Here is a 19,531-nt window from a genome sequence, read left to right on the forward strand (position 1 = left end):
TTCCCACCACCTCCCTGGAGCCTCGGGTATCTATGGCAGTGGCAGGTAAGACTGTTTGGTTCTTATTGGACACAGAGGCATCATATTCAGCATTACGCAGCTTTCAAGGTGTCACATATACCTTCCCCACTCCTATACCAGGGGTTACCCACCACACCTCAGCATACTGGACCTTTAGCTTGCACACTTTTGGACACCACTTTCTGCCACTCATGTCTAGTTATTCCCACTTGCCCAACCCCAATAATAGGGAGGGAGATCCGGACAAAATTCCAGGCATACATTCACTTTCCAACACAACCAAACGCAAAATTCTTACTCTTATGCCAGCCAGATTCGGGCCCCTCTCCTCCCAGTTCTTCCTCTCTCCCTCTGACGTAAATCCCATCGTTTGGACACTAGCACACCCTCCATCACCAGGCATCGCTCACCCATTCTTAGATGACGAGAGGCTCCTACCCAGTTCCCTAACCAATCTCAATATACTATCAGCCCAGAAGCTCAGAGGGGGCTAACCCCTATAATTCGGTGCCTCTTAAGGCCAGCATCCTCCAACCTGCTCTCGCTCCCCTTCAATACTCCTGTCCTTCCTGTGCAGAAGCCCGACAGACCAGACCTTTCAGATCAGGTCAGGATCTTCTCATCAGTCAGGCAGTCCTCCCCGTCAAGCCAGTGGTCCCAGACCCCTACACCCTCTTGTCTCACATGCCTTCTTCTTTTTGCTTTTTAGGGCTGCACCTGTGGCATATGGAGGTTCCCGGGCTAGGGGTTGAATTGGAGCTGTAGCCACTGGCCAACACCGCAGTCACAGCAAGGCCGGATCCTTAACCCACTGAGCCAGAGGGGAACCTCTTTGCGGTCTTTTTTGAGCTGAGCAGGGAAATCCTGTTTATCACAAACACCGATTTCCCTGAACCTTTTATTGCTGTTTCAACATATCAAATATGCCTCCGCAGACCTGTACTCCACGTGCAGCGGGTGTCTGGATTTTGACCCTCTCTCTAAGGTTTTTCTTCCTCTTTCAGCGAGTTGGCATCAATGTGTCCCTCCTTTGTTTATATGCTCCAGGCAAAACTGGGAGGCTGGAGTAGAAGGAAGGAGACCGGCTGGGTAGAAGCCACAAAGGGCGAGGAGGTCTGGCTGGACTGAGGGAGCAGATAAATTCTGGCCCAGCAGGGTCGCTGTGGCCTGTGATCTTGAAGAAAAGATGTGGAGACGGGTGGGAAAACGGCAGGACCAGAGCGCAGGAGGCAAATGCGGTGCCCAAGGGACAGTGGGGGTGAGAAAGAAGAAACGACCAATTTAGGTCTTAAGTCCACTTGGGTGATGCAGGGCAAATAGAGACATCTGTTCCGTCTTGGGTCAGTCGCTCCTTGGGAAGGAGGGCAAAGGCCGGAGGACGCCCGGCCTCTGGCTCCCATCTGGACCCAGCTCCCCAGCGGACCCTGGGGAACCCGCGATCGAGACGAGACCTCCGAGCCGCCTAGATGGGACCCGGAAGTGCGCCCCGAGGCACCGGCTTGACCAGGCGGCCTCCGGGGGCCGAGGTCGCGGACACCGAGCGCAGCCGGCGGACTGAGTGAGTGTCGCGGCCCGCGAGTCGGGCGGCGCTGTCGGGCGGGGGGCCGCCCCCGTGGCACTGGGGTCGGGGATGCTCTCCCGCGGCGGAGCCCAGGCTGCCTGCCGGTGGGGGGACCGAGCTTCTCTGACCGCCTCTCGGGAAGCGGCACCACCGTTTCCCCTCCATCCGTCCCCGTCTCGCTGTCTCCCCAGAAGTGACTGCCCGTCCCTTGCGTCGGGTTCTGAAGAACTTTTAGAGACGATCTGGGCCTTGGAGCGGCCCCGGGGATTGGACCCAGCCCATGGAGAAGCGGCCTGAGCAGATGTCGCCGGAGTCCCTGTGTCCATCCCCCGAGCGGGAGCCTCGAAAGAGCAAGGGTGAGGAGCCGACCTAGCTGGCTTTCTTTGTCTGAACTTTGTTCTTCCCCTCGCGGCCTCAGATCAGTGCACACGAGTGCACCTGAATTGTCCTAGTGCAAGACACAGAATTGCTTTTTTTTTTTTTTTAACTTAAAGCACTATTTACATGAATAAATAAAGCCCATGACAAATGTATCCTTTCTTACTGTGTGGGGCAAACTAGCAAACCCTCAGCAGCACTGTTCCTAGCGCTCAGTTTGAGGATCACTCATTGCAACACCTGTTAACTTGCTTGGCCCTGGGCCAGGCCCAGTAAATGTGTGAATAAAGAAATGAATGAATGCAGCCAGGTGTGCCCCACACCCCGAGTACCAGGAAAAGAGTGGGCTTCTCCCCCCAAACTGTCTTTCGTCACTAGGGAAGATACATTTTCCAATCAAGGTATAAACTTCAAGGAGTTTCTGTCATGGCTCAGTGGTTAACGAATCCGACTAGGAACCCTGAGGTTGTGGGTTCGATCCCTGGCCTTGCTCAGTGGGTTAAGGATCTAGTGTTGCCGTGAACTGTGGTGTAGATTGCAGCCACGGCTCGGATCCCACATTGCTGTGGCTCTGGCGGAGGCCGGTGGCTACAGCTCCGATTAGACCCCTAGCCTGGGAACCTCCATATGCTGTGGGAAGCGGCCCTAGAAAAGGCAAAAAGACAAAAAAAAAAAAAAAAAAAAGTATAAACTTCAAGAGGGTGTCTTGCCTGTGGACACAGTAGACAGCCAGGCACCTGCTGATGGAAAATGAAGTTAAACTCTAAGTATCAGCATTTAAATTTCAATCTGTCATCCCACCATTGCCTGGTATATGCCTGGCCTTTGAAAAAAAGTGGATTTGGAATATTTAACTGGGAGACAAAGGCTTAGGTAATCCACATCACGGATTTTGAGGTGGCCTATATTTGGGGGGTTTCTTTCACACATTAACCTTCTAGTTTTGTTTTAGACTAATTTTTTTTTTTTTTTTGGTCTTTTTAGGGCTGAACCTGCGGCATATGGAGGTTCCCAGGCTAGGGGTTGAATTGGAGCTACAGCCAACGGCCACAGCAACGCCAGATCTGTGACCTACAGCCAGATCCTTCTGTGACCTACAGCACAGCTTAAGGCAACACCGGATCCCTAACCCACTGGGCAAGGCCAGGGATTGAACCCGAGTCCTCATGGAGACTAGTCGGGTTTATTAAGCACTGAGCCATGATGGGAACTCCATGTTTTAAGCTAATTTTTAACCCAAGTGTTTGTTGTTATTATAAGGTGCTGAGACTAAGTGGAAAGAAAGCCTAACCACTACCTGCCCAGCAGCTTAGAGTTGAGTTGGCATGGTTATCTACGAGAGACCCCGGGGCAGTAAACAACGGAGAAGTGCACAGGGGAGATCCCTGTGGCTGGATGTCAGCCCAGAAAGCCCTGGAAAACCATGTGTTCGGCCTTTAAAGAATTCAGATCCAGAAAAGAATCAGGTTTGGGGTGAGAAGGGATAGGCCCTTGCCACAGGCTCTTGCTGCTGGTCTTTCTGAGAGGCCAAGTGCCTTATTTGCTTTCCTAAAATACTCTTTACTTGTGGTGGTTCACAGTTTCCTCTGCATTCAGCCCATACTCTAGGGCCTGGCACCTAAAGAAATGAATGAATGAAGCCAGGTATGCCCCACACCCCGAGTACCAGGAAAAGAGTGGCCTTCTCCCCCCAAACTGTCTTTCATCATCAGGGAAGATACATTTTCCAATCAAGGTATAAACCCAATCAATGGTCTCAACCCAACCTGAATGTCTTTCTCAGTGTTTCCTCCGGACAGACGCAGGTGGTTGAGTGTGTCTGCACAAGGTAATGCTTAAGACACGTGCACTGTCCACAGTGGTGACTTTGTGTCCTTTTTCTGCATCGCTGTCCCCGTGCATTTTTGCCCACCCAAAACCCACCCATCCAAGCTCCCCCTGCTTGAAACCTCAGTGCTTTAGACAGCCTCCTCCATGAGGTTTCTGAAACAGACTGGGGGCTGTGAGGAAGGAAACAGATGCCAGGGACATTTACCTGGAAACCTCCAGGCCTTGGGGCTTGACCAGCAGTAGAGGGAAGTTGGGTACAACCACTTTTGTTCCCTTGGCTGTCATCCCTCAAAAAAAAATCTTGGGAGTTCCCTGGTGGCCTCCTGGTTAGGATTTGGTGCTTTCTCCACCGTGGCCTCAGTTCAAGCCCTGGTCTGGGAACTGAGATCTCACATCTCACATTTTTTGGGCACATACAGCCAAAAAAAAGATCTTTGGCAGTTGCTGTTATCTTTGTAACTGCCATGTACTCCTCAGCCCAGGGCACTGCTTCTGTTCCATCAAAACTGATTGTATCCAGGAGTTCCCTGGTGGCACAGCAGGTTAGGGATCCGGGGTTGTCACTGCTAGGCTCAGGTTCGATTCCTGGCCTGGGAACTTCCTCGAGCCAAGGGTGTGGCTGGAAAAAAAAACCTGATTATATCCAGGCTGCCAGTGGCCTAACTAATGAATTCACTGAACACATTTTTTAAGGCCTAATTTCTTTGACCCCCTTAGTATTTTTGTGGACGTGGTCGCTCTTCCTTTTAACTCCTGTTCTTTGGTTTTGGAAGCACAGTTTTCTCCTGGTCCTGCCTCTTGCCTTCTCAGGGTCTTTCCCACTCCTTTTTCTCCACGTGTTTTTTGTTTGTTTGTTTGCTTGCTTTTTAGGGCCACACCTGCAGCGTATGCAAGTTCCCAGGCTAGGGATTGAATTGGAGCTGCAGCTGCGGGCCTGTGCCACAGCCACTGCAAGGCTGGATCCGAGCCGCGTCTGTGACCGACACCAAGCTCACAGCAACGCTTTTTAAACATGGATTTTCCCCAAGACTCTTCCGAGCCTTCTTTTCTTTTTGCTCTCGTGGGCAATCCTGTCCCCTTCTGTGACTTTAGTTCCCTCTTTGTGCTGCTCTTGGTTGCAGCAGACTCCTGAAGCAGATGTTCAGACATGTTCTTCTGGACTCACTCTTTTCTGCCATCCCCCACCCCCACCCCCTTCCTTCTGGGGACTCCCTTGGCTAATTTTAGTAAGTGGTTTTCCCAAGCCAGAAGCTCTTGTCATCCTGTACCTTCCCCTTCCCAGGCCACCAAATCCTGTCGGTTTTTCTTCAGAAGACCCAAATCTATTGCCTGTCACTGCCACATCTTCATTTTAAGGCCATTACATTTTCTTTTTTTTTTTTTTTTTTTTTAGGGCCGCACCCGCGGCATATAGAGGTTCCCAGGCTAGGGGTCCAATTGGAGCTACAGCTGCTGGCCTTCACCACAGCCACAGCAACAAGGGATCCGAGCCATGTCTGCGACCTACACCAAAGCTCATGGCAACACCAGATCCTTAACCCACTGAGCGAGGCCGGGGATCGAACCTGCATCCTCATGGTTCCTAGTCGGATTCTTTTCCGTTGCGCCACGACGGGAACTCCAGGCCATTACATTTTCTTGGACTAGTGACACATCTGTGCTCTTGGTTGTTTTCCCAGAGTAGGTCGCCCTCCATACCGCTGCCAGAATGAACTTCCCTCGAAACCAGTATGAGCCTATCATTCTCTGTCTCTAGAATAAAGTCTGAAATCCTGCATGTCTAAAATGCCTTCATTATCTGTTGTGTTGTTTTTAGAAATTGTTTAGAGCGACTTTTTTTTTTTTTTTTTTTTTTTGTCTTTTTGCCTGTTCGAGGGCCGCTGCCACGGCATATGAAGGTTCCCAGGCTAGGGGTCTAATTGGAGCTGTAGCCACCGGCCTCCACCAGAGCCACAGCAACGTGGGATCAGAGCCGCATTTGTGACTTACACCACAGCTCACGGCAATGCCAGATCCTTAACCCACTGAGCGAGGCCAGGGATCGAACCCACAACCTCAGGGTTCCTAGTCGGGTTCATTAACCACTGAGCCACAACGGGAACTCCTGTTTAGAGTGATTTTTATTATTATTATTTGTCCACTTTCTGGCTCTACTCTATTTTCCTGCTGTATCCCCTGCTTCCTGCCCACACGGAGCATACATCTCGTTGAATTTTTGCCACTACTCCGTAAACTTAGTGTTCCGTTCAGCGTGTAATGTGCTGTTCTTTTTGCCTGGAATGCTCTTTACCGTGTTGATCCTGATCGTAGTTCAAGATGCAGCTCAGCGTCATTCTTGGAGGTGGTCGCCCGCAGACCCCCTAGGACGGGTTGTCATTCCTAACTGTGCTTTGAAGCAGGATTATCATCTCTTTCCCAAGATCTTGTCCGTGGTAAGTGGTGCATATGTTCGATGGGTGATTAAATCACACGGGAAGCATTTAGTTTCCCAGAACTGCTGTAACAAATTACAACCGCGTGGCTTAAAACAACAGCGGTATTCTCTCGTAGTTCTGGAAGCTCGTTCTGAAGGCTCTAGGGAAGAATCCCTGGACTGGTCCTAGTTTTGGGGGGCTCCCAGCCATCTCTGGTGTTCCTTGACTTGTAGCTGCATCATTCTAGTCATTGCATTTTAGGGTCCACCCTAATCCATGTTGAGCCTCATCTTAACTAGTTACTGCTGCAAAGACCCTATTTCCCAAAAGGTCACAATCTCAGATCCACATAAATTCTTTTTGGTTGGGGGGGGGGGGTCACTATCCGACTCAGAGCAGGAAGTATTGCTCATTTCTTCTGCCGTTACAAGTAAGTGAACTTCAAGTTCCTGCCGTAGCTCAGTGGTTAACGCATCCGACTAGGAACCATGAGGTTGCAGGTTCGATCCCTGGGTTGGGAACCTGGCGTTGCCGTGAGCTGTGGTGTAGGCTGCAGATGTGGCTCAGATCCCGTGTTACTGTGGCTCTGGTGTAGGCCGGCGGCTACAGCTCTGATTCGACCCCTAGCCTGGGAACCTCCATATGCCGCGGGAGCGGCCCTAGAAAAGGCAAAAAGAGACAAAAAGAAAGAAAGAAGTAAATGAACTTGGCAAGATCGCACAGCTTTGTGGTTCAATACTTGAAGAACTTTTGTAGATTTCCCTCTCCCTTTAAGTTAGAAGCAAATCAGTCTCGGAACGTGTTTTTTTAAAACCTTCCTCCACAGGTATCCATTGTATGCGCCTGTCATTTCAGTGGGCAGCTTCTCTTGGGCTTCTCCACCTCTGTCTCAGACTGGCCAGTCTCTGGGGAGGCATTCCAGAGGGCCCTGCCAGCCACCAGGTTTGGATCCAAGGTTTTGGTATGTCTTCTGTAAGTGGCTCCCACCCATGAGGAGATAAACTTCTCTGAATTCTATTTGAGCCTCAGTCCTGAAGACTTTGCATAGATGGTCTATTTGGGACCCTCAGCGACTCACCGATTCTTCTCTTGATGGGTTAGAACTTCCTTTTAATGGATTGCTAGGAAACATTTTCCAGCATCTAATGTGTGTAGAGTTCTTTACGTAGTTCTGGGGTTGGAGGAAAAGAAATGAACGACACCTTTTATTGTAGAGATGCTTTTTTCTTTTTTCTGCTTTTTAGGGCCGCACCCATGGCATATGGAGGTTCCCAGGCTAGGGTTTGAATTGGAGTTGTAGCCGCTGGCCTACACCACAGCCACAGCTGGCCTATACCGAGCCATGTCTGCGACCGGCACCACAGTGCATGGCAACACCAGATCCTTAACCCATGGAGCGAGGCCAGGGATTGAACCTGCGTCCTCATGGATAATAGTCAGATTCGTTTCCACTGAGCCGTGACGGGATCTCCTAGAGATGCTTTTTATATAAATGGAAGGGAACACATACATATAAAGAACTTGAGACTATTTCTCAGGAGAGGCCCAAAGACAATGTGATGAAATGCCACGAGGGAGGCAGGAACTATACGCTTTAGAGGGTCAAATTCAAAGGATAGAGATCGCCTCTAGCTGGGGCTTGGAGCAGGGTTAGGTCTGAGGAAGGAGATGGCTTGGGAACCGAGGCTTGGAGGGCAGATAGGATTGTGATAGGCGAAGCGGGAGGGAAGGTTCTTCCAGGTGGAGGGAGAGGGTTGAGCTGAGAAAGAAATGTGTGGGGATGTCCGTTATAGGAAACTGGATGGGCTGGAGCGAAGCGCTGATGGGATAGAGGACGAGACTGTGGAGGCGGCATGGAGGACAACGGGGGCAAAGGGATGGCAGACCGAAGAGCTCACATGTTGTTTGGCAGAGATTGAAGCATGTTGGCTTTGCGAGCAGGTGAACGTTGCAAATCAAGAAAGAGAGTCTGATGTGTTTATTGGGAGAGGTGATTCGGCTCTGACTCTAGGATATTGGCAGTGATGATGGGAAGGCCGGGACGAAAGACGTATGTTTTAGGTGGAAGCCGTGGTACTTGTATATTGAGTGGACGTGGGGGAAGAGAAGAGAGTTGCTGGTCACTGTCGCCCTTCCTGCGTCATTTTTATCTTGGAAAATGTTAAAGCCACAGGAGAGTCACAAGACTCTTGTGCCAAGTCCTTGCACGCCACAAGGGCATGTGCAGGTCTGGGACATGCTGATCTCAAGAGTGTGGTATGAGAGCCGCCCCGTGGAAACGTCTTTTTAGATTATTGGAGATGCTGTGGCTGCTGTACAGGTGTCCCCCTTCTCAGTAGATGGGGGCCTCGTACCTCCAACCACTCATCCATATTCGCATCCGGCAGCCAGCGCGCCTGTCAGTGTGCCCCGCAGCCTTCTTCCCAGAATCCAAGTTGTTCTTACCATCTCCTCTGCACCATCTTGGTTCAGGTCCCACCATCTCACCCGGATTGTCACAGCGGCCTGATTGGTCGTCCTGCCTCTAGAGCTGCTTCCCGGCCGTCTCCACCCAACCCAGTAGCCAGTGCCATCCCATTAAAGTGTCAGATCTAGTTGTCCTCTGGTCACGAGCCTCCAGTGGCCTCCCTTCTCACCCAGGGAAAGCAGACCTCTTGGAGACCTGTCACCTCCAGGGTCCTGTGTTCTTTCTTACTGCTCTGCCCTGTGCTCATTCCACTTGCCTCCTCAAACACTGGGGCCTTTGCACGTGCTATTGCTTCCATGTGTGATGCTTTTACCAAGATATTTTTATCTCCATCAAGTCTTTGCTAAAACATCCTTTTCTGGAGTTCCCTTCATGGCTCAGTGGTTAACAAATCTGACTAGGAACCATTGCAGGTTTGATCCCTGGCCTCGCTCAGTGGGTTAAGGATCCGGCTGTGCAGGTCTCAGATGCAGCTCGGATCCTATGTTGCTGTGGCTGTGGTGTAGGCCAGTGGCTACAGCTCTGATTAGACCCCTAGCCTGGGAACCTCCATGTGCTGTGGGCGCAGCCCTAGAAAAGACCAAAAAAAAAAAAAAAAAAAAATCCTTTTCTTAGTCCTCCTTTGATCATGGTACTCAATTGCCGCCCTCTTGCCCCCGCCGCCCAGTAGGCTCATCCTTGTGCCTTGCTTTTTTTTTCTATGGCGCTTTCCTGTGCTTTCAGCAGTATATACTTTACATAGTTTATTATCCATCTTCCTTGCTAAAATCCTTACTAAAATGAAAGATCTTAGAGGATTTTTTTGTTTTGCCGTCGGATGTAGCTCAGAGTCTGACACCGAGCCTGGTGTGTGGTTGGTGCTCTGCAGAAGGTACCGAGTGGATGGTGTATGAGGGCAACACGAGGAGTGTTTCAGGAGCTTCCTGAGAAGGGTCACCTTCGGCTTTGTGGACGAGGTGATTGTGAACGGGGCCTGAGAGCAGTAAGACGGACGTTCTTGACTGTGTGGGGCAGGCTGTCAAATCTTGGGCAGGGGCCACATAAAAGGCACAGCCTCTAGAAGGTCTCAGCCTTCACATGCTGTGGGAGAGAGAGAATAGCATGGTTCACCCGACAGTAAGGAGGCTTCGTGTAGGGAAAGGATCCGAATGAGGCTGCAGGAGTTCCCACTGTGGCTCCGTGCTTAAGAACCCACCTAGCACCCATGAGGATGTGGGTTCGATTCCTGGCCTCACTTAGTGGGTTAAGAATCCCATGTTTGCCGTGAGCTGCAGCCTAGGTCACAGACACGGCTCAGACCCTGCGTTGCCGTGGCTGTGGTGTTGGCCAAGGCTGCAGCTCCGATTTGACCCCTGGCCCAGAAACTTCCATATGCCGCAGGTGCAGCCCTAAAAAAAAAAGAGAGAGAGACTGCAAAGATAAGTGGGAGCCCAGTCAGGCAGGTAGAGAAGAAACCCTAGTCCGTGCTGCTCAGAAGCTTGCAATCTGTCAGACAGATAAGACAGCACATGTGCAAGACGATGTAGAGACATTCAGCCCGTCATCCATTCATGTCGGTTAGAACAGCTGTTCTCAAAAAGAAGCCATAACAAGTGTTGGCGAGGCCGTGGAGGAAGGGCCCTCTCGTGCACTGCTGGTGGGAATGTAAATTGGTGCAGCCGTTATGGCAAATGGTATGGCGTTTCCTCAAAAAATTAAAAACAGAACTACCATGTGATCCAGCCATTCCCCTTCTGGGTGTTTATTCAAAGGAAACAAAATTATTCCCTCGAAAAGCTCTCTGCATCCCCAATGTTCACTGCAGCACCATTTACAATAGCCAAGACATGGAAGCCACCTAAGTGTCCCTCAGCGGATGAATGGATGAAAACTGGGCTGCATATGTACACAGTGGAATGTTATCCAGCCAAAAAAAAAAGATGGAATTCCTGCCACTGCAACTCCATGGATGGACCTTGAGGGGTTTACGCTAAGGGCAGTAAGTCAGAGAAGGACAAATACTGTGTGACCTCACTTGTATGTGGAACCTGGAAAATCCAAACTCACAGATACAGGGGACAGATTGGTGGTTCCCAGAGGTGGGGTGTGGGGAGTGAGAGCTGGAGGAAGGGGGCGCAAAAGTACAAACTTAACAGTCCTAAGACAGAAGAATGCAATGTCCAGCATGGGGACGGTAGTTAATACTATATTGTATGTTTGAAAGTTGCTAGAGAGTAGATCTTAAGACTTCTCCTCGTGAAAAAAATCTGTCAAAAAACCCCCATTTCCACATTGACTGCATGGAAGATGAGGGCCTATCTGGAGGTGGAGAACACGTGTAAATACGGTGCTGTGATAGCAGATGATGGGTAACCCTCTTAAAGACAAGGACCGTTTCCTACTAAAATCAGGGCTGCGTACGTTCTAGGCTTTCACTGCTGATGGAAATGCTGCATGAGATGTTCCTCAGCATCCCCTTCTTCCAGAAAGATCCCTCCACGCAGAGGGCCTCCTTTCTCTAGATCCCTGTACTTCAACAACCCATATTGAATAAGTAAAACTTAAGAGAAGAAGCATATTGAAGAACAGGAGAGAGTCTCACCGGGTGCGAGGAAGGTGCTGGTGTCTGATTTCCAGTTACCCCAGTGATGGCCCGTCTGGCCGGGGTACCCCATGGCCAGCACCTCTGTGATGAGCTTCTCCTCTCTTATGGATCCGCTTAGTCCCTGCCTCTCCCCGCATGGAGCCCCCAGCGTTCCCATCCCTACATCCCGAGATAACCCCAACTTCCCTCAAACTCTGCTTTCCCCGGCTGCTAATGCCAGGGTATCTATCGGGCCAGGTACTTCTGTAAGCCCCAGCCTGTTTTTTCACCACTGTCTGTGCATCTCCCCAGCGTGCATCCATCATTCTCTATATTGCAAGGCCATTTTTCATACTTTTTTGCCCAATACCCAGGGATACTTTGATCATCCTGTTCCCACCGGGAGTTTTTATTGTTACATATACTTTTTTTTTTTTTTTTTTTTGTATTTTCTGTCAGATGGTGAGAAACCCTACGAGTGGCCTGAGGACCAATTAAAAAGAAAACCAATAAAGCAAAAAACTCTTGAAGTAGAGGTACGTCTACACGAAGGGGATGCATGTGAACAAGACAAACACGAGGGACCTTATGCACGTGGACAAAACTTCACAAACATCGCAGGCTTTATCCGACAGCCACGGATTCTTAGGGAAGAGAAGTCTCAAATGTGTAACCTTTGCGGGAAATTATTTAGGCGGACCTCATACCTGATGCAGCACGAAAAAATCCACATGCAAGAGAAACCTTATGTGTGTCAGGAATGTGGGAAAGCCTTTGGCCACAGTTCAAATCTTATGCAACATCAAAGGATTCACACTGAGGAGAAGCCCTATGAATGCAGTGAGTGTGGGAAGGCCTTCCGGCGCAGCTCACACCTCATCCAGCACCAGATAATCCACACCGGAGAGATGCCTTACACGTGTAATGAATGTGGAAAAGCTTTCGGTCGGAGCTCAAGTCTCATTCGACATCAAAGAATCCACACCCGGGAGAAACCCTATGAATGCGCCGAATGTGGGAAGGCCTTCAGCCAGAGCTCAAATCTAACAGAACATCAGCGAGTTCACACCAAAGAGAGACCATACGGATGCAATGACTGTGGGAAGACCTACAGTCGTAACTCACACCTCATTGAACATCAGAGAGTCCATACGGGGGAGACTCCTTATGATTGCAGGGAGTGTGGGAAATCTTTCAGCAGGAGTTCGCTCCTTATCAAGCATCACAGAATCCACACCGGAGAAAGACCCTATGAATGCAGCGAATGTGGGAAGGCCTTTAGTCGGAACTCCCACCTTACTCAGCATCAGAAGACTCACAGCGGAGAAAAACCTTCTGAATATAAAGAATGTGGGAAAGCCTTCAAATGCAGTTCATACCTTATCGATCACCTGGGAATCCATACACGAGAGAAACAGTGAACCAAGAGAAGGTGGTGGGGCCCTTGGTTAAGGTTCAGCATCAGAGAACTCACACTGGGGAGAAAACCTTTGGGTGCAGTGAGTGTGGACGGCCCTCAGTCCTGGTTCAACCTTAGTAAGACCTGAAAATCCACACAGTGGACAATTCTCATGGCTGTGTTCAATGCATGAAAACCTTTAGGCCGAGTTCCCAGCTTATGCAGCACCAGCAGGTTCACTTGGGAGGAAAGATATGGAGAGAGCTCTGCCGTGTGTCGGGGAGAGGCAGGGACGGGTCATAGTGTAACACCAGGGAGGGGATGACTAAAGTGGAACCTTTAGTTAGCAGCACTTTTTATTTGATTTCGAGGGTCTGTTTCAGAGGGAGGTTCCATGGTCGGTTTTTCAAATCTCCATGGTCATCCTCTGAAAATGGAATGAGTAGGTCTATTCCAGGGAAGAAGGAATTTGGAAATTCATCGATGAGGAAAGTAGCAGGGTGACCTCTGAACCCAATAGCTTTCCTTCTAACTCACCTGCCCTGTTGTCCTGTTTGTCGAAACGGTACAAGGAAGCGGCTCTGGGTCCTCTTGGACCAGTGTCTTGCTCCTCGGTGTCCTGCAGAATGCTGAATCTCTCTTTGGTTTATGTGACATAAATGCATTTTAATGGGCAGATTTTCTAAGCCAAGTAGTTTCTCCGTGTAACATGTCCCCCCATGGCTTTGTCATGTGTCAGCTCGGGCAGGCTGAACCGTGCTTGTTAGACTTCCCTTTCTTGTATTTTTTGGTTGGCGTGGGCTACATGGGAGGCTGGAGGGCAGACGAGAAGCTGAGTTATTTCGTGGCTCACACATGTTGTTGCGGATCTGCTGATGCACCTCACTGGAGCTGGGCCTGAAACTGGGCGGCCTTCCTCTGGATCCTTGTTTGCCTGTACTGGGCCAGGGTTGTGTGTGTGTGTGTGTGTGTGTCCTCATGGTTTTATTTTCCCGATTGAATCCTAGTCATACACATGCTTACTATCCTATGACAAATACACGTTTATTTCAAGTTTTGGTAGCAGGAAGTGGTTAACTTCTGGGTTTTTACAAAATTTTTATTTTTTATTTTATTTTATTTTATTTTTATTTATTTATTTATTTATTTATTTATTTATTTTTTTGGTCTTTTTGCCATTTCCTGGGCCGCTCCCGCGGCATATGGAGTTTCCCAGGCTAGGGGTCCAATCGGAGCTGTAGCCACCAGCCTACACCAGAGCCACAGCAACGCGGGATCCGAGCCGCGTCTGCAACCTACACCACAGCTCATGGCAACGCCGGATCGTTAACCCACTGAGCAAGGGCAGGGACCGAACCCGCAACCTCATGGTTCCTAGTCGGATTTGTTAACTACTGCGCCACGACGCGAACTCCAAAATTTTTATTTTTTATTTTGTCTTTTGTCTTTTTAGGGCTGCACCCCGGGGCATATGGAGGTTCCCAGGCTAGTGGTCCAATCGGATCTACAGCTGCCGGCCTACACCACAGCCACAGCAACGCCGGATCTGAGCTGTGTCTGCGATGTGTTACACCACAGCTCATGGCAATGCCAGATCCTTAACCCACTGAGTAAGGCCAGGGATCGAACCTGCAACCTCATGGTTCCTAGTCAGATTCGTTTCCACTGCACCACGACGGAAACTCCTGGTTGTTTTTTTAAAAGAACCTCAATAATAAATTTCAAGATTTCCTACCAGGAAAAGTGACTGTTCAAACGCCTTTATAACAAAAATTCCATCAAAACCTGAGGCAGAGCTTAACTCTGTGTAATTGCTGAAGGAGAAATTTGCAAAGCAGTTGAATATTGTGATACAGAATTGACAGGTAGAATTTTAAAAAATCAAAATTTTGAGCACCCATCATTTATCATGAATATTTTAATCATGAAATTCCCAAAGTACCTCTACATGGTTAGATTTATTCCAGGCCTCTGAAAGAAAGATCTCCTTTATTATAAACACTTTTTTTTTTGGGGGGGGGTGTTTGTTTTTTGTTTTTTAGCAGCACCCATGGCATGTAAAAGTTCCCGGGCCAGGAATCCAACCTGGGCCATAGCAGTGGCAGCACCAAGTCCTTAACCACTAGGCCACCAGGGAACTCCCCTTATTTTTTGATTGCAAAAAATCAGATTATTTTTCCCCAATAGCCTGGATTTAGTGATTATGTAAAATATTGGTGAAAACTGTACTTAGGTTGTTAACTCTTTTTTTTTTTTTTTGGTCTTTTTTTTGTCCTTTTAGGGCTGCACCCGTGGCATATGGAGATTCCCAGGCTAGGGGTCTAATCAGAGCTGTAGCTGCCGGCCTACGCCACAGCCACAGCAACGCGGGATCCAAGCTATGACTTCGATCCACACCTCAGTTCACGGCAACGCCAGATCCTTAACCCACTGAGCAAGGCCAGGGATCGAACCCGCAACCTCATGGTTCCTAGTCAGATCCGTTAGCCACTGTGCCACGACGGGAACTCCATGTTGTTAACTCTTGAAACTGCAAGTCGCCTCTCTCTCATGGCCTTTCCCATGCCTGGTCTGGTGTCCCGCGCCTGGTCTGGTGTCCCTCGCTGTGCACACAGGTGTGGACTGGCTGCAGAATGAATCTGTTTCCTGGGAGCCAAAGTCTTATTTGTCTCCACTCTCCTCCCTACATTCCACCACCTCCCCCTGCCGTCCCCGTAGGTGATAATCAGCCTGAAATTAGGGTCCCCTTGCCATCTGGACGTCCTGTGTCCTGAGTATGGACTCTGTGAGGTCAGGGCTGAGCTCTGAGCCAGGGTGCCCACTTAACTCGCCTTGGCACCTGACCCTCCTTGAGTCACCCCCACTCCCTTATACCACAGAAAGGGCGCCTTTCTTCTGTAGGGTCTGAGAAGCTTCCTGGAGGAGGCAGAGCTTGATGAATTCAGTTTGGAGGCTGAGTAGGAGTCTTTTTCTTTCTTTCTTTTTTTCTTTTGCTTTTTTTAGGGCCCCATGTGTGGCATACGGAGGTTCCCAGGCTAGGGGTCCAATCGGAGCTACAGCTGCCAGCCTATGCCAGAGCCACAGCCACACCAGATCTGAGCCACGTCTGTGACCTACACCACAGCTTGTGGCAACGCCAGATCCTTAACCCACTGAGCGAGGCCAGGGATGGAACCTGTGTCCTCGTGGACGCTAGTTGGGTTCGTTTCCGCTGCGCCACAGCAGGAACTCCAGTAGGATTCTGACTGGCAGGGGAAATGGCAGAGAAGGGCGCCTCAGGACAAGGTGAGTGTGTGGGGTCATGTGCCAGCCTCCAGGGCACAGGTGGCCATGGAGTCCAAGAAAGGGGACAAAAGGGTTTGCCCAGCAGTGTCAAAAACACGGAGGGAGACTCTGGTTCTTTATGCACAAGTGTTGTCAGCGGACAGACTAGTTCACGAGGGCCACCAACTCAACAGTTTGCCAGGACTTTCTGTCAGCATTACAAGTCCCACATCTGGAGTTCCCACCATGGCTCTGCGGGTTAAGAATCCGACTGGTATGCATGAGGACTCGGGTTCGGTCCCTGGCCTCACTCAGTGGGTTAAGGATCCAGTGTTGCCATGAGCTGTGGTGTAGGTCGCAGACACAGCTTGGATCCTATGTGGCTGTGGCGTAGGCTGGCAGCTACAGCTCTGATTCGACCCCTCGCTTGGGAACCTCCATATTCCGCGGGTGCAGCCCTAAAATGACACACACACACACACCCACACACCCACATCTTGTAAAACTCTCAATCCTCCTCAGGCCAGCGTGGCTGACACCCAGACTGTCGGGACCTCCCCCTCCCCTCCCCTGGCCACGGCTCCCCTGGCTTCTAGCTACAGCAGGACACAGTGGGGCAGGAATTCTCAGCCTGGGTTGCCTACTGGAATCACCTGGGGAGCCTTCCAGTACTGGTGTCTCAGTCCCGGCCCCTGCGGTTGTGTATATTTTGTGTGGGGGACAGCCTGGGAATAGGGATTTTGTAGGTTCCCGGGTCGTTCCAGCAGTGCTTCCTGGTGCTACGAGACCACACAGGGCCTGGTGGCTTAGTCACTGGGGGCTGGCCAGAGGGCTGGCCTGGGATCATGGCGAGCCCCCTGGGGCCTACGTGGGAGGACAGAGGGTGTCCCAGGCTGGGTGGAAGGAACGGTGGGACAATAGGATGGGGCCGCTGTACTGGGGATGGAGCCAGCTAGTGGGTGTTGGGTGGGTTCCCTGAGGGCAGCACCTGGGTGCAGGGGGCCTGCTCGTTGCAGGATTCTGGTTCTGTTACGTGCAGTAAAACTACAGTTGGGCAACTTGGGTTTTCGCTTTGGAATTCAGGACCCAGGAAGCACAGAGCCTGGAAGGAGTCTAAGACTCCAGCCCTGGCTCATGGGCACCTCCCTTCCAGCAGTCAGCTCCCTCTCCCTGGCCTAGTCCCTCTGCTGTAGACTTGGGAAAAGGCTTCTTCTTCTTTTTTTTTTTTTTTTTTTTTTGGTCTTTTTAGGGCTGCACCTGCGGCACATGGAGGTTCCCAGGTGAGGGGTCCAATTGGAGCCACAGCTGCCGGCCTACACCACAGCCACAGCAACGCAGGATCCAGTGTCAGAACGCATGTTTTCATGGATGCTAGTTGAGTTCCTTAACCGCTGAGCTACAACAGGAACTCCCTGAAAACGCTTCTAGAGGAGACTAGAACCTAAACGTAGGTACACGTTCTAAAACTTCCCATCCTGGCAGGGGCTGGCCCGGCAGGCCCTAGCCATACCTTGACCATAGCCTTGGGACGCCTAGATGAGGGGCACTGCCTGTGCTCTGGTTGACGATGTGGGAGTCTTCGGGCAAAAAGGAGACGGGAGGAGGAGGAAGACGCATTTTGGCGGTGGCACCCAAATGTGACCGCCCCGTCGCGTCCCAGCTCTGTCCACTGACTTCTCCAGTCCTCTTGCGGCCACTCATTCACTGGTGCCCTGGACACAGGATCTTTCAAATGCAGGCCAAGTGCCACTAGAGTTATCACATTAATTTACTGCAATGAGGTGCAGCCAGCAAGGGATACAAGAAAAAAGGAAGCAGAACTAGAATGGAATAGAAAACATCCATTACAGAGGTGAGACTTCTGTGTGCAAAGTACGACGACCGTGCTTCTTGCTGTAGCCTGTGTACGAATCTCTGCACGTTGCCTTTCCTTCTGGGGAATAAGAGTCCATCTAGGAGGGCCCCCTCGGCAGGTCCTCCCTTGGTCTGACTTGTTCTCGCTCCGCAGTCCCTGGAGTATGCTCTTCTTCCTCTGCGCTCTGATGGATCGCGCTTTTGAAAAATATTGGGCTCGGCTGCCTGTCTTCTGCGTTCATTGCAATCCCAGGAGGGCAGGACTGTGTGCCCCTAGCCTCGCAGCTGTCATTAGAGAACGCGCTTGCATGGAGTGGCTGCGGGATACACCCGGGTTCGGGTTCCAGCCGTGTGTGTTCGTAGACCAGCTCTCTGTTTATTTTTTCTGACTTTTTACCTGAAAGATTTATACACAGAAAAGCTGAAAGAGGAGTTCCCTGGTGGCCTAGCGATTAAGGATCTGGTGTTGTCATGCCTGTGGCTAGAGTTCGAGCTCTGGCCCAGGAACAACTTCATGCCATGGGCACCCCCCCCCGCCCCAAAAGGATGCAAGGATCATACAATGAACACCCTGCTTCTCCTCCATTTAGATGAAAGTCATCAACATTTTGCCGTATTTGCTTATTTGCTTTTTTTTTTTCCCCTCAACCATTTAAAAGTAAGCTTGGGGGAGTTCCTGTCATGGCGCAGCGGAAACGAATCCGACTAGGAACCGTGAGGTTGCGGGTTCCATCCCTGGCCTTACTCAGTGGGTTAAGGATCTGGCGTTGCTGTGGCTGTGGTGGAGGCCGGCAGCTGTAGCTCCCATTGGATCCATCACCTGGGAACCTCCCTATGCCACGGGTGTAGCCCTAAAAAAAGCAAAAAAAAAAGTAAGCTTGGATATGACCTTCACCCTAAATACTATGGCCTGCCTCTCCAAAGAGTAAGGTCCTTCCCTGACATAACTTCCACACGATTAATGTGCCTAAGAAAAAGTATTTAACTCCGTGATACCATCTAAAATTCAGTCTGTATTTAGATTTTCCCCAGTTGCCCCAATAATTTTTTTTTTTTTTTTTTGGTCTTTTTGCCTTTTTCTAGGGCCGCTCCCTCGGCATATGGAGCTTCGCAGGCTAGGGGTCCAATCGGAGCCATAGCCTCCCACCTACACCAGAGCCACAGCAATACGGGATCTTAGCCACGTCTGCAACCTACACCACAGCTCATGGCAACACCGGATCCTTAACCCACTGAGTGAGGCCAGGGATTGAACCTGCAACCTCATGGTTCCTAGTCGAATTTGCTAACCACTGCGCCACGACGGGAACTCCCCAATAAGGTGTTTTATAGTGATATCTCAAATCAGAAAAGTCAAGGATCGGAGTCCCCCCCCCCCCCGTGGCTCAGTGGTTAACGAACCTGACTAGGAACCAGGTTCGATCCCTGGCCACGCTCAGTGGGTTGGGGATCTGGCGTGGCTGTGAGCTGTGGTGTAGTTTGCAGACGTGGCTCAGTTCTGGCGTTGCTGTGGCTATGGCTTTGGCCGGCGGCTATAGCTCCTATTAGACCCCTAGCCTGGGAACCTCCATATGCTGTGGGAAGCGGCCTTAGAAAAAGCAAAAAAAAAAAAAAGAAAAGGAAAAGTCAAGGATCACAGTACGTTTGGCTTTATGTTTTCTTTTAACCTAGAGTAGTTCCGCCTTTAAAAAAAGATGACAGCGACAGTGACTTTTGGAGGCGTCAAGAACAGGTATCCTTTATAATTTTCCACAAAGTTGATTTTCTTGTTTACCTGCAG

General features: G+C 50.4%; 1 protein-coding gene across 1 annotated transcript; it reads left to right on the forward strand.

Moving 5' to 3' along the window:
- The first annotated feature begins 1,526 nt into the window (after positions 1-1,526).
- Positions 1,527-13,686, forward strand: LOC106508762 (zinc finger protein 286A-like). The gene is given in 3 exon segments (NM_001445119.1): positions 1,527-1,579; positions 1,774-1,938; positions 11,694-13,686. Coding segments are annotated over 2 exon segments (1,038 nt in total). The 5' UTR covers positions 1,527-1,579; positions 1,774-1,862; the 3' UTR covers positions 12,656-13,686.
- Positions 13,687-19,531: the final 5,845 nt, after the last annotated feature.

The sequence above is a fragment of the Sus scrofa genome, chromosome 3 (assembly GCF_054392235.1).
Source record: "Sus scrofa isolate SSC_HxYL_T2T_F1_AM1 chromosome 3, Sscrofa_HxYL_maternal_Yorkshire_Landrace_v2.0, whole genome shotgun sequence".
Taxonomy (NCBI): domain Eukaryota; kingdom Metazoa; phylum Chordata; class Mammalia; order Artiodactyla; family Suidae; genus Sus; species Sus scrofa.